This window comes from Cyprinus carpio, chromosome B20, assembly GCF_018340385.1.
Source record: "Cyprinus carpio isolate SPL01 chromosome B20, ASM1834038v1, whole genome shotgun sequence".
Taxonomy (NCBI): Eukaryota; Metazoa; Chordata; class Actinopteri; order Cypriniformes; family Cyprinidae; genus Cyprinus; species Cyprinus carpio.
The window spans coordinates 12,273,779-12,286,853 of NC_056616.1; the positions used below are offsets into that span (position 1 = coordinate 12,273,779).

The 13,075-nt window shown below is 36.9% G+C and overlaps 1 protein-coding gene across 1 annotated transcript in view; it reads right to left on the minus strand.

Moving 5' to 3' along the window:
* The window catches only part of kcnh5a (potassium voltage-gated channel, subfamily H (eag-related), member 5a), an 84,772-nt gene that overhangs the window by 53,553 nt on the left and 18,144 nt on the right, over positions 1-13,075 (minus strand). The window contains 3 exon segments of the mRNA XM_042747164.1: positions 5,070-5,198; positions 9,189-9,295; positions 11,819-11,942. Coding sequence (XP_042603098.1) covers positions 5,070-5,198; positions 9,189-9,295; positions 11,819-11,942 — 360 coding nt within the window.

Genomic DNA, 13,075 nt, shown 5'->3' on the forward strand with positions numbered 1-13,075 from the left:
GTCTCTTGGAGCCACTCTCTCTCATTACAACAGGGACATAGAGGGGAAGTCTTTCTGCATGGCCACAAGAACAATGAACTCAGTGAAGGGATAAAGAGGGGAAATCAGCCGTGTGCACTTATTGGTAGGATGTATGAAAATAGCATGCTGGTCTGTTCAGTGGGGGACAGCTTTTTATGTCGGAAAAATCAATCAACTGGCTATATTTAAGTTAAAGGAACTTTCTGGGTTCATTACAAGTTAAACTCAATCAATACAAGTTAAGCATTTATGGCACAATGTAAAATTAAAATTGTTTACAAAGTAAGGCCGTTTTTAAGGCCGTTTAAGGTTTATAGCATTATTATGTCATGGTAACAAAAGTTGTAAAATTAAATGTACTGTGAATTTACATATTTATTTCTGTACAAACATTTAAAATCATGTTAACATATTTTTATGTTTATGTTATTTTAGATACTATAGTGTTACGTTGTCAGTGACAAAGTTGTTAAAATAGAAATTATATTATACATTTACACAGAAATGTTTACTGCGTTGTTTCTTACTTTTTTAAAGACAAAGTTATGACAGAAGTGTCAATTAAGTTTAAATATATATATATATATATATATATATATATATATATATATAAATATATATATATATATGACATATATACTGGTACTGTTGGTAATCTGCAATAAAAACAACTTGATTAGTACAAATATTGAAAACTCAGACAGAAAAAGAGAAACAAAATATGACAGTGCAAACACGAAACTATGTCACAGACAGAAGGAGGAAAAGGAAAGAAGAAAACAATGGATGGTTCAGGCCATCTGTCTGTGTTAGGGCAAAGAGTCACAACACTGCACTGGACGCCTTAGGCGTCTTCCAGATATAGTCCTTCTACAGGGCAAAATGATTCTAGGTAGCTGTGTCAAGCAGCCATAAGGCAAAGCCTCAGAGAAATCTCAGTTTGGCCATTGCAGCCTCCTAGAACCCTATCAGACCTAAGCTACAATGGAGCATATGTTTGCCCAAATGCACCGCATCTGGCAGAAGAGTGGCAAACTAGGTCTGCAAGACTGCAACAGACTGCAGCAGTGAAGGAAACAGACTAAGGGGAGATTTCACTAAGAATCACACCCACTGATAGAAGTGTTTATTTGCGCATGCCATTTGCATCGTTTTGCCTCCAAATGCACGAAAGGAATTAAGCAAATCAGGTAATGATACAGATGAACAAACAAATTCTGAATGAAATTTTCTTCAGGGTTGGATCTGAGTGCCTGACCGTGGAGAACGCAGCAGACTACTGTGAAATTGCACACTTTCTATTGGGATTGTACAGTATTGCTCCACTACTGTGCTCCAGCCACATTCTTTAACCCTGTAAAGCTTAACATATGAATAAATAGTCTGTACAATCAAATTTCTTGAAATAGTTTACTGAAACATTAGACAAAATATTTTAAAAAATCTGTAATTTGTTGCAGGTGCTGATATTTACATGACCAGTAAAATTAAACTATTAAAATGATACTCCTGATATTGTTTCTATCTACAGCTTTGAATCCAGTATAAGACTATACATAACCACAGATTCTTCCTTTATGAGGGCTGCTAACTACATTCCTTTGAACTTCTGCTGGCTAGCTCTCAATTTATGCTGTTGTTAATGCTTAGGTCCTAAAGTATATGCCTGATGAGCTGAAAATCCTCTCCAGGTAACTATCTGATGCGTACAGAAAAGATCTGGAAGGATCTCAAAGGGTTTCACTGTTGCCATGGAGCCCATATTCATTCCTCGTTTTTCTTTCCTATTTGCTATGATTTGAAGTTTGTGCCCCTCTGGGTAAGCCACCATCAATGAGATCACGCTGATAGGCCAGAGGTCCTCAGAGAAAGAACACGCACTCACCTGTGGTTTAAATGTATGCCCAGATTCTTTAAATGCTGGGGACGAATGCACAGTCAACACAAAGTAACCCTGTGTGCATTGGGAGCACTGACGCCTAATGGTGCTTTATTATTTCTATACAGATGCTTTGCATATTTCATTTGACCACCAGTGCAGTGCAGGGCATTACCGACAGGAACACTATTCCACTGGGAGTTTGAGACAGGATACGTGGAAACATACATGGACGCACACACACACATACACACTATACTCTTGCTTTTAGCTCTACTTTTTCCCCAGGGGCAGCAGTCACATGGAATGAAGCTCTAGGAAAGATCTTGATTATACAACTAATTACAAAATACCTATGATGCAAATAACACTAAAAGCTTCACTAGCTACGCACAATGCATGTTATCCTTTACCTTAAAATCAATAGTAGAAGCCAAAGCCTGGGATAAAAGAAACAGTCCAATCAAATTGTTTTAAACAAAAACAGTAATATTGTGAAATATTATTACAATTTAAAATAAATTTGTTTATTTTAATGCATTTTAAAATGCAATTTATTCATGTGATGAAAAAGCTGAATTTTCAGCAGCCATTACTCCAGTCTTCAGTATTCAGATCCTTCAGAAATCATATTAATATGCTTACATGATACTGACTCTTTAACCCTAAAGGAAACAGCCCCCTTTACAAGCTCTTAAATCAAGTAGCAGATGCTGTATAGCCCATCACTCTCATTCCAGCAAGCTCATCAATCACATACTTCCACTACTGGAGGAACCTTCTAATTTATTGTCAATAGAGTTGATGTCGAAGTTCAAAGCTCTTAATGCAGGGATTCCATACCTGATTCTGCACTCTCTCATTGGTAAATACACATGGGCTATTCATGAAGCAATACTGAATACACACCTGGCATGTGACATTTAACAAATGCCCCTTTAGAACAACAGATCTCATATTTACCTAACAACAAGCTCAAGCGACGTGCCAGGCTATGAATAACCTGACTGTGCTGTTAATATTTATTAGTGCATCAAGGGTCAGAAGCAGCATAGATTAACATTTTGATGAGGCAAATAGTCCTTCATTTAGAAAGTAATCACTGTAGGTGATTTGAATGCCTGATAGATGCTTAAGAAAGTTTGTGGTTCAGTGTGTGGCGATAAGCAGCTTATATTCTCAACACGGGTATTACTAAGGCTCATCTATGCCAAAGGAATGTGAGCATAGTCACCTGTGATGCATAATTTTCTATATTCATAAATATTAAATAAAAGCTATATGGATAAGTACAGCCAGTAGAGTTTTGGTTATTCAACAGAGAGAAGATAGACAGTAATTGGTTACTGAAATCGTGGTGTTTTCATTGACATTTTCATACTAAATACCATGTGACTGTAAGTGCCAAAGCATGGAGATTACTATTCAAGCACTAAAGCTAGACTTCAGGTTCTTTATTGGCATCAACGGCTCCTTGAAGAACCTTTCACATCCATGCACTTCTAAAAATTAAGGTTCTAAAAGTTTTCCCAGTGATGCCACAGAAGAACTATTTTTGGTTCCCCCAACAACCTTTCAGTTACCATTTCTTAAAATAATTATTTTAGTGTGAAGAACATTTTAGAAACCTACAGAAGCTTTTTCCACTATGAAGAACCTTATGTGAATTGAAAAGGTTCCATGGATGTTAAAGGTTCTTCATGGAACTATTGATTCCAATAAAGAACCTATTATTTTATTTTAAGAGTGTGATACCTTTCCACAAAATGTTATATAGTGGGAAAAATAGTAGTTATAGTGGGAAAAGGTTCTTTGGACTATCAAAATTATTATCATAACTTTTCTTTTACTTCTTTTAAGAACTATTGGTTATTTAAGGTGTCCTTGTTACAGTGTAATTATACATTTAGGTACTGAGTAATATTAATTACCTACTTGTACTTACTGTATGGTTAGGATTAGGATTAGGGATTGGTTTAGGATTACTTGCATGTAATTATGCATAATTTATTGTTATTATAATAGTAAGTACATTTAACGTGTAAAAAGAACACTAAAATAAAGTGTTGCCGAACAATTCAATGAAAAGCTCTTTGGGGAACCCAAAATGGTTCTTCTATGGCACTGTTGTAAAAATCCACCTTTGAAACCTTTATTTTTAATAGCATTTGCTACCACAACTGTCACTAAATGCAGAATGGTTTCATTTCAGCACTGCCTGTTCATTGGATGGTCTTTCCATCTGATAGGCTGTTTATATGTTTCAGAGTGATACTCGCTGAACTCACTTCCTGTCGCTCTGTACACACCCACTGACAAGAGTCCCAGTTGGGCACAGGTGCCCTGCCACAAAGTGACAGCAGCTGCCATCAAGTCTCTGAGGGGAAATTCCAAATATATATATGTGTATGTGTGTGTGTGTGTGTGTGTGTGTGTGTGTGTGTGTGTGTGTGTGTGTGTGTGTGTGTGTGTGTGTGTGTGTGTGTGTGTGTGTGTGTGTGTGTGTCTTTAAAGAGCTCCTGTGTAGGCTAGGATCACTGTCAAAGGACAAGTGCTTCAGTTTAGCAGTGGCACAAGCTGACAAGGAAAATAGCCACTGGTTTATATGAGATCGAGAGAGAGAGAAAAGCAGAAAGGGAGAGTAAATGGTAGGAAAAGTAAGATCTGACAATGCTCATCAATCATAAATGCACATATAGCCTATACAAGTAACCTCCACGGCTGACTGCAGTGATGCCCACAAGCAGCACTCTCCAACATAAAGTGACAGCTTGTCACTCTCATTATACTACCATGTGCTATTGGGCCAAGCAAGCTGCAACACACAAACATCCCCACTTAAAATCCATCTGACCTTAATTCGGTATTTTTGTGTGGGTTCTTCAGTAAAAATATTTAAAGTTAAACATCCTTAAAATAAGATAGATTTTCTTGAAATTGTTAGATATTCATGACTTTTAAATGTAAACCTCACAAAATTGTGTTAGGTGCATACCTAAATAATGTTTAATAAAGTATAAAGTAATTCTGGTTGGATTTATTTACATGTGCTATATTCACATTAAAAAATGCACTGTCAATTCAAGTTTGTGTGTATGTGAGTTAATTAAAAAAATTTTACCCCAAGGCTGAAAAATGCAACACTCAAGATAAGTTTTAGAGTTCTTACCTCTGGTGGTCTCATCTTCAATGGGCTGCTTGAAGACAGTGATGTCTTTAAAAGTGCAGAGGAACAGGACCACCTTATCGTTCTCATTCCTGATGGGGGCCACCTGCATGTAGAGCCACACAGGGGTTCCTGACAGCACCAGATGAACACAACGAGAGAGGAGAGAGGAGAGAGGGCAGGTTGAAAGGAAAGTAAAGTATGAAAAGTGGTATGTGAAAAGAAGCGAATTGAGGGTTTAAAAGAAGTCATGACCAGGATGATAAAAGACATGGATGAAAATGATGAAAATTATGAGGGAAAGTGAAAGTGACAGAGAGGTTAAAGGAAGGGGAAGCAGCAGAATAAATGATAATGAGATTATGGTGGTGAATAAAGATTGCAGGAGAAAGACAGGAATTGAAAAAAAAGAGGGAGACAGGAAGATCATTGAGACCAAAGTTCTCGGTTCACCCGTATGAGAAATATACTGTGTAAACCGTGTGCCTAATGGGTCATTACATCTGAGCTTAACAGGACAGCTTTATCTTATAGAGGCTACATAAGGAGATTTATCTTTATAGTAGCTACATTAGAAAAATGAGCAGACAGGATGCAATTGTGTCCAAAATGCAAGATGCCTTGATGTGTAAATGATCAAATAACTCAGCAAAGAAGGTACATTTTTGGGATAGGAATGAGTAGCCGATGATCGGTCATGATCATAAGTTATGGGACTGTTAACGGTATCCAGATAAGGGGAGTAAGGGAATAAGAAGAGAGCGTGCGCACACACACACAGACACGACTCGATAGCTAAACCGAGTGCAACTGAATGGAACAGAACACAGGTTTTTCAGACTCTCTAAAATAACTGTTTTTAACTCGTTACAGCGTATTGTCACACTGTGGGATCTTAGTTGTCATTAATGTCAGACTAAATAAACAGTCAACACATACATAAGAAGATGTGTCTGGAATTTTCCATCATCAATCTGTAATGCGTTTGGTGACAGTGAGCTGCATTTACATGCGGAATTGAATTAGTGACTAGCAAAGAAAAACAATCTTGAGAGTTAATTTTGATAATGGCTTGTATTGAAAAGAAAATAGAAATAAATGAAGACGATATGTGAGGAGCAAGTGGTGGTTAATTGTTGTCGCTCATCAGGTTCTGTGCTCCTACTGGTACTTAAAAGTTGATCACTGAACATGTCAAATTAGCGATCAAAGAGTACAGATTTTAGCATAGGATCAGAGGAATCTTTTAGGATTCGGGCCAAAATCACACAGTGTGCAACCAAGATGAAAACAGAAAGTGAACCTCAGAGCAACCGAGCTAAAAAAATAATATACAGTAAATAGCAATAACAACCAACCTGAGAAGACTAATTGACTTAAATGCCCAAACCTATTTTAAGTAAGACACTTTTTTCACAGAAAGTTTTTAGAGAAACGCAGTGGCTCTTTTGCCTCCTCTTAGCTTGTTAGGTTTTTTTTCGACTTCTGATGTGGCTAGCCTTGCCAATCGGCAAGTATTTGTGCATTTGCGATCTGGGACAGGAGCTGAAATCTGAGCCATAAAACCAGACACTTTCTGCTGGCTGTATTGACGTTCATGCTGTGTTTGCAAATGAAGTGGATTAGTGAATTTTTAATGCAACACCCAGACACACTTTTCAATGAGCATGTGCTGCTTGATGCCTGTATTTAAAAGAAGAAAGTTCAAAATAAGCCTAAATTATCTGAATACTGATAAAAAGGGTCTGTATTTTTTGTTGTTGTTGGTTTTATATTGATTAACTTAACACAATATAGCATTATGATTACACCAACAGAGTTTTTATGGTTATAAAAAGACAGATAAAAGTCACAAAACTTAACACAATATAACATTATTATTACAAGAACAAAGTTTTTACAGTTATAAAAACACAGATAAAAGTCAGAAAATAAGAGGTGGTGCCACAAAATCACTATTACTGGCTGATTATGCTGTGAATAGGATAATGCCCGTCCACGTTCACAATCAGCCCACAGATCAAAATTAAAGGTGCCATAGAATGCAATGATACAATATTTTAAATTGTTCTCCTATGTCCCCAGAATGTGTATGTGAAGTTTTATCTCAAAATACCACACAGATAATTTTTTATAGCTTGTTGAAATTCCCACTTTTAGGGTATGAGGCAAAACGCAGTGTTTTTGTTATTGTCCCCTTTAAATGAAAATGAGCTGGTGCTCCCGCCTCCCTTTTCAGAATAGCTAAAACTGGTGGAAAGGGGAATACTGCATACTAAACAGTAAACATCAAACTGAACATGAATTTATATACATAAAGTGGTGGCCAAAATTATTAGAACACTAGTATTTTCACCAGCTAAAAATGGTTTTAAGTCAGTTTTTTCTGATATATCATTTGCTGTAATGTGTCAGTAAGAAATATCAGTTTACATTTCCAAACAATCATTTTGCCATTAATTGTAGTAATCCAGTGAGATTTTTGTTTGCACAAGGAGTCTGACAACAGCCAGTGCTCCACACAGAGATCTGATCTCATCATCATCCAGTCCGTCTGGAATGACATGAAACTGAGACAGAATAAATCCAGGAGAACTGTGACAACGTCTCCAAGAAGCTTCAAGATACCTATCTGCAAAGCTACCTGAGAAAGTATGTGCAAGTGCACCTAGGGCAAAAGTTGCTTTAAACGCAAACCAAATGTTGGTAAACATGGGATACTCCATCCCAAAATGAAAATTTTGTCATTAATCACTTACCACCATGTCGTTCCAAACCCGTAAAAGCTTCGTTTGTCTTCGGAACACAATTTAAGATATTTTGGATGAAAACCAGTAGGCTTAAGACTGTCCCATAGACTGCCAAGTAAGTAACACTGTCAAGGTCCAGGAAAGTATGAAAAGCATCATCAGAATAGACCATCTGCCATCAGTGGTTCAACCGTAATGTTATGTAGTGACAAGAATACTTTTTGTACACGAAGAAAGCAAAAATAATGACTTTATTCAACAATTCCTCTCCTCTGTGTTAATGGATAAAGAAAATCTATTTATGACATTATTTTTGACAGCATCCTCATTTTTACAGTACTGTAGCCTTTGCAGGTAGGTTTCTTGAAGCATCTTGGAGACGTTGCCACAGTTCTTCTGGATTTCGTCTTTCTCAGTTTGTTCTGTTTCTTCATGTCATTCCATACAGACTGGATGATGATGAGATCAGATCTCTGTGGAGCACTGGCTGTTGTCAGACTCCTCGTGCAAACAAAAATCTCACTGGATTATTACAATCAATAGCAAAGTGAATGTTTGGAAATGTAAACTTATATTTCCTACTGACACACTACAGCAAAAGATAGAAATAACTGACTTAAAACCATTTTTAACTGGTGAAAAACTTTTTGAATTTGAAGATCAGGGTAGATTTAACTTATTTTAAATGCAAGACAAAATAAGGCTCTTAATGCATTGTTTTTCCTTCTGGAGCCTCAGTGAGCATTTGAACCTTTTGTAATAGTTGCATAAGAGTCCCTCAGTTGTCCTCAGTGTGAAAAGATGGATCTCAAAATCATGCAGTCATTGTAGAAAGGGTTCAAATACACAAAAAAGCTGGAAAACCAAAGAATTTGTGGGATCTGAAGGATTTTTCTGAAGAACAGCAGACAGTTTAACTGTTCAGGACAAACAAGGGACTCATGAACAACCATTACTAAAAAAACAAACACAGCTGTGGATCATTCAGGTAAGAACACAGTATTAAAAATCAAATCAATATAAACTTTTGAACTTTGATTTTTGAACTATTATTTTCTCTTGTGGACTATATGTAAACATATTTTATGTGAAATATCTTATTCAGGTCAGTACTAAATAAACATTAACATGCATTTTGTATGACCCCTCTTATTTTGGTCAAATAATTAACATTTTGCAGATTCTGAAAGGGGGATGTAAACATTTGACCTCAACTGTATATCAAACAGAAAAAATTAAGCAATTTTCTTAAATCATTTTCATTCATTTCAGGAATTCAGCTCCCTACATGGACACAATTGCATCTCTGTACTTTCACTTTTCTGCTAGACGCAGCAGGCACAGCTAAACAATCGTAGCTGGGAATACTCACTGTTCTTCTTATAGAGCAGCACTTCAAAGCAATTGGACTCATAGTTATCAAAGGTCTGTCTGACTTTGTCTATTGTCTTCTTGTCTGTCAGCTCGCCGTACATGAAACTGCCGGGGGGACAGAGAGACAAAGGATGAAAAGTCGAAAAAGGTTGTGAGAGTGAGAGAAGTGGGTGGGAAAGGGAGAAACAGGTGATGAAAATGAGCAAGACAAAGAGAGCAGAAAAAGAGAGTTAGAGTAGAGCGCACACCTGTGTGGCACACACATTCACCCAGCAAGCTCTACCTTGTCTTTCACTGTCAGTTAATTCACAGAGTGTGCACAAGGGGGAGTGGCTGATGACACGGGCTGTCAGTTACTGCAGCCGCTCTATTTAACATGCAGAGGCTGGACAAACAGTAGACACTGAACCACAGTTCCGACATGCTCTGCCCTTAAGGTTATGTAAAAGGAAGGAAACATTACATTTGAAACAGTTTAGGAGAGCAGTAAAAGACAAGATATTCTTGTGTTTTTAGCGACTGAAGTTCTCGTAAATGTTTGCAAATAAGGTAGCAACACTGGGATTCAAAAGTCTAAGACCACATTGAAAATCTGGCAGTCAGATTATTATTCTAGCTTGGAAAAATACAAGAGGCTTTAAAGAAAACAGTTAATGCAAAATATTTATAATTCTGCATCACTTTGTGACAATGATCATGTGAACACCTTTGTACAGTCCTTAGGTCAAGCTGCTTGAGTGCTAATGTCATTAAAGGGAGAAATACAGAAAATCTCAAATGCATGTTCATTTTCTAATTCAGCTTTTTACTTGTTTAGCTTTCAAATGTTTTGCTGATTAAAAAGTTTGGAATAAAAACGTGTATTGAATTCAAAAAATGCCAAATTGGTTTCAGACTTTTGGAGAGTACAATTTAATAATGATAACAAACAAGCTATTCATAAAATTCTTTAACATTTTATAAAATAGAAATTTGACTAAAAAATAAAAGACAAAAATGTTCAATACATTGCTAAGCTGCAGATTTTAGAATTGACACAAGGAAGAGGTAAGACGTAGGATGGGTGTGGTGGATCTTTTATGCAGTATATTCATATATATTGCATATTAATATATTGCATATATAATGGGTATATTAATATTTCCCATTTCTCAATTTCATGACAATATTACAATGTAAATTTTTACAATTATTTATTTTAAATTTTTCTGGTCACACTTTATTTTAAGGTCCAATTCTCACTTTTAACTAACTATTAACTACAACTTTTGCCTTAATTCTAAAGTCCTAATTTGCTGATTATTAATAGTTAGTCAGGTAGTTGTTAAGTTTAGATATTGGGCAGGATTAGAGATGTAGAATATGGTCATGCAGAATATGTGCTTTATAAGTACTAGCAAAGAGCCAATATGCTAGTATTATGCATGCTAATAAGCAACTAGTTAATAGTAGGAACTGGTCCCTATACTAAAGTGTTACCATTTTTCTTTACTTTAGCTCTTTATTTCCATCTTTTCAAATCACGTTATAATCAAAGGAGTTTATATATTACTGAGCACTCAAACTTTTTCCTTTCTCTATCTTTCTCATCTATTGTCCATTTCTTTCTTAAGTGGACACCGGATGACAATTCTCTACACGTGTGTCTCGTTATAGCGATTTTAGCAAATTACTAGAATCAGGACTGGGTGACTTTGAAACCTTTTTAGCATTGTGCTAAATCCCCCAGTTTCCTTTTAAAGATTTTATTTGTTTTGAATCCTATTATCACTTCAGCTTCCATAAAACCAAAAATACAGAGGGTAATTATGGTGCATTTGAGTTTTGTGGCCCTAAGCTACTCAGAGATTTTTAGTATCAAATCCTCACCATTATTGCTTTAGCTGACAAAGGCTTGTGCCAATTCTACCTCTAAAATTCCCCCTGAATCCTGAGTCAATCTGGAGTCATATCACAGTCTGTAGGCAGATCCATATCACTGCATGTAGGTAGAGCCAAATCGCTGCAGTTGGTATTTCTATATCCACTCTAATGACTTGCACCTTACTGAGCGCATTTAGCGCTAACAAGGTGTTCGGTGATGGCTCAGGAGAAATACGCTTTCTGAGTGGCTAAATAGCACATGCAGATTCCACTATGGCTCAACACAGCTGAACTGATGTGAGAAGTGTGCTTAAGCATCATTGCCAACTCAAGCAGAGTGAGAAAATGACACTTCTGTCCCTAACACTTAACCAAATCATTAGCGAAACATCCTCACTTGTCTGATGAGTGAAACTTGCAGGAATAGTGGTCAGTTCTCACTTGAGAAAGATAGAAAACAATAATGAATGATCAAACTCTGTCCTTCCTCTACTTCATATTCTGCATTGCATCAGTTTAATAGATTCAGCTTCTGTTATCTGAGCATAATCCCTCTGGAAATGTTTATGAGGCTTCGTTTTCGGATCCAAAATAATGTAATTCTGTGAAAACACATAATTTAGTTATGATGCACACTAATGCATTTTTTGGACCCTGCATGCCTTAGCCAGAAAAGTTGCGAATATAAATTAAAATCACATCACTGCCTGTCCCTGTCTACTGAATGAGGACAGGGTAAAAATAGACAGGTGGAGAGCCACTCACCTGCAGGTGCTGCTCTTCTGCATGACCTCTGCCCTGTGGTAACCAGACAGCTTGCAGAATCCGTCATTACTGTAAACTATAGGCCACTCCACGATTTGAGCGTTGCCCAACAAGAAACTTGTCTCTGCAATCAAAAATAAGAGAACACTTTTATAAATGTGCATAATAACTAGTATGTATATTTAGTGTAGCATTTGGACCAATCAGACACACAACTATTTGTTATATTTAACAAATAATATCTAACGCCCCCCTCATCTAACCAAAGGGCCAACTATGAGGGTCTATAGACCCTTCCCCCGAAATGCAACTAACACCTCAAAAGGGCAGAACAGGCCTCTGGTTACCTTGGTAACAAAGACACACATCAAGATATGATTGTTTTACGACTCAAAGGAATGTAGAGTTTTCACTTTAAATTAACTTTGAAACAGACAAATGTACCCTTGTACTATACAGTCCATCCTAATTCTAGCTCCCTCTAGATATAACCACTTGAGAAATATAGGGACATGTACCCAGTTTTCCCCATCTCATTATTTTTGCCCTTATAGTGTTTTGTTTATGTATTGATACGAACTCTTTTCAATGAACATTTTAGAATTGCATACTATTGTTATCAGAGATCACAGGTATTCCATGTTTGGTATCTTTTGGCTGCATTTTTAATGGTCTAAATGTTCATTTATATTATGTTGATGCCTATGGAAGGTATTAGTGGTACCAGAATCTTTAATAGTTCTTCATCAACATCCAATCAAAGATCATATGCCTGAGGAAAAAGGGTCGTAAACTTTCCGTCAGAAGGGACACTTTCTCATTGGCTCACTCAAATCCTGAGGGTGTGACACCGTCACCCATTATAGATCACTGATCAGAGAAGTTCTTTTCAGATTCAGGAATTCCAGGAGAAGATGCTGAACTAAGAGTCTTAAAAACCACCACAAGCTTGTACCAGGCCTCGGCCTAGTCTTTCCTAGTCTTTCAGCCAATCTACTGGAGCCCCAAAGTGCATCAGGACTCTCTTTCAAACAGGTGAGATGTGCAAGCATCAAACTTAATCTTATTAATTGATACAATAAGTATCATTTGCACCTTTTACAAAGGTATGTTTGAACTAAGAAACGTCTCGGTTACGTATGGTAACCCTCGTTCCCTGAAGGAGGGAACGGAGACGCCACGTCGGTGACCGACGAAAATGGGATATCGCTTCGATAGACCAATCTACTTCGAGTGTAAACTAAACGAGCCAATGCA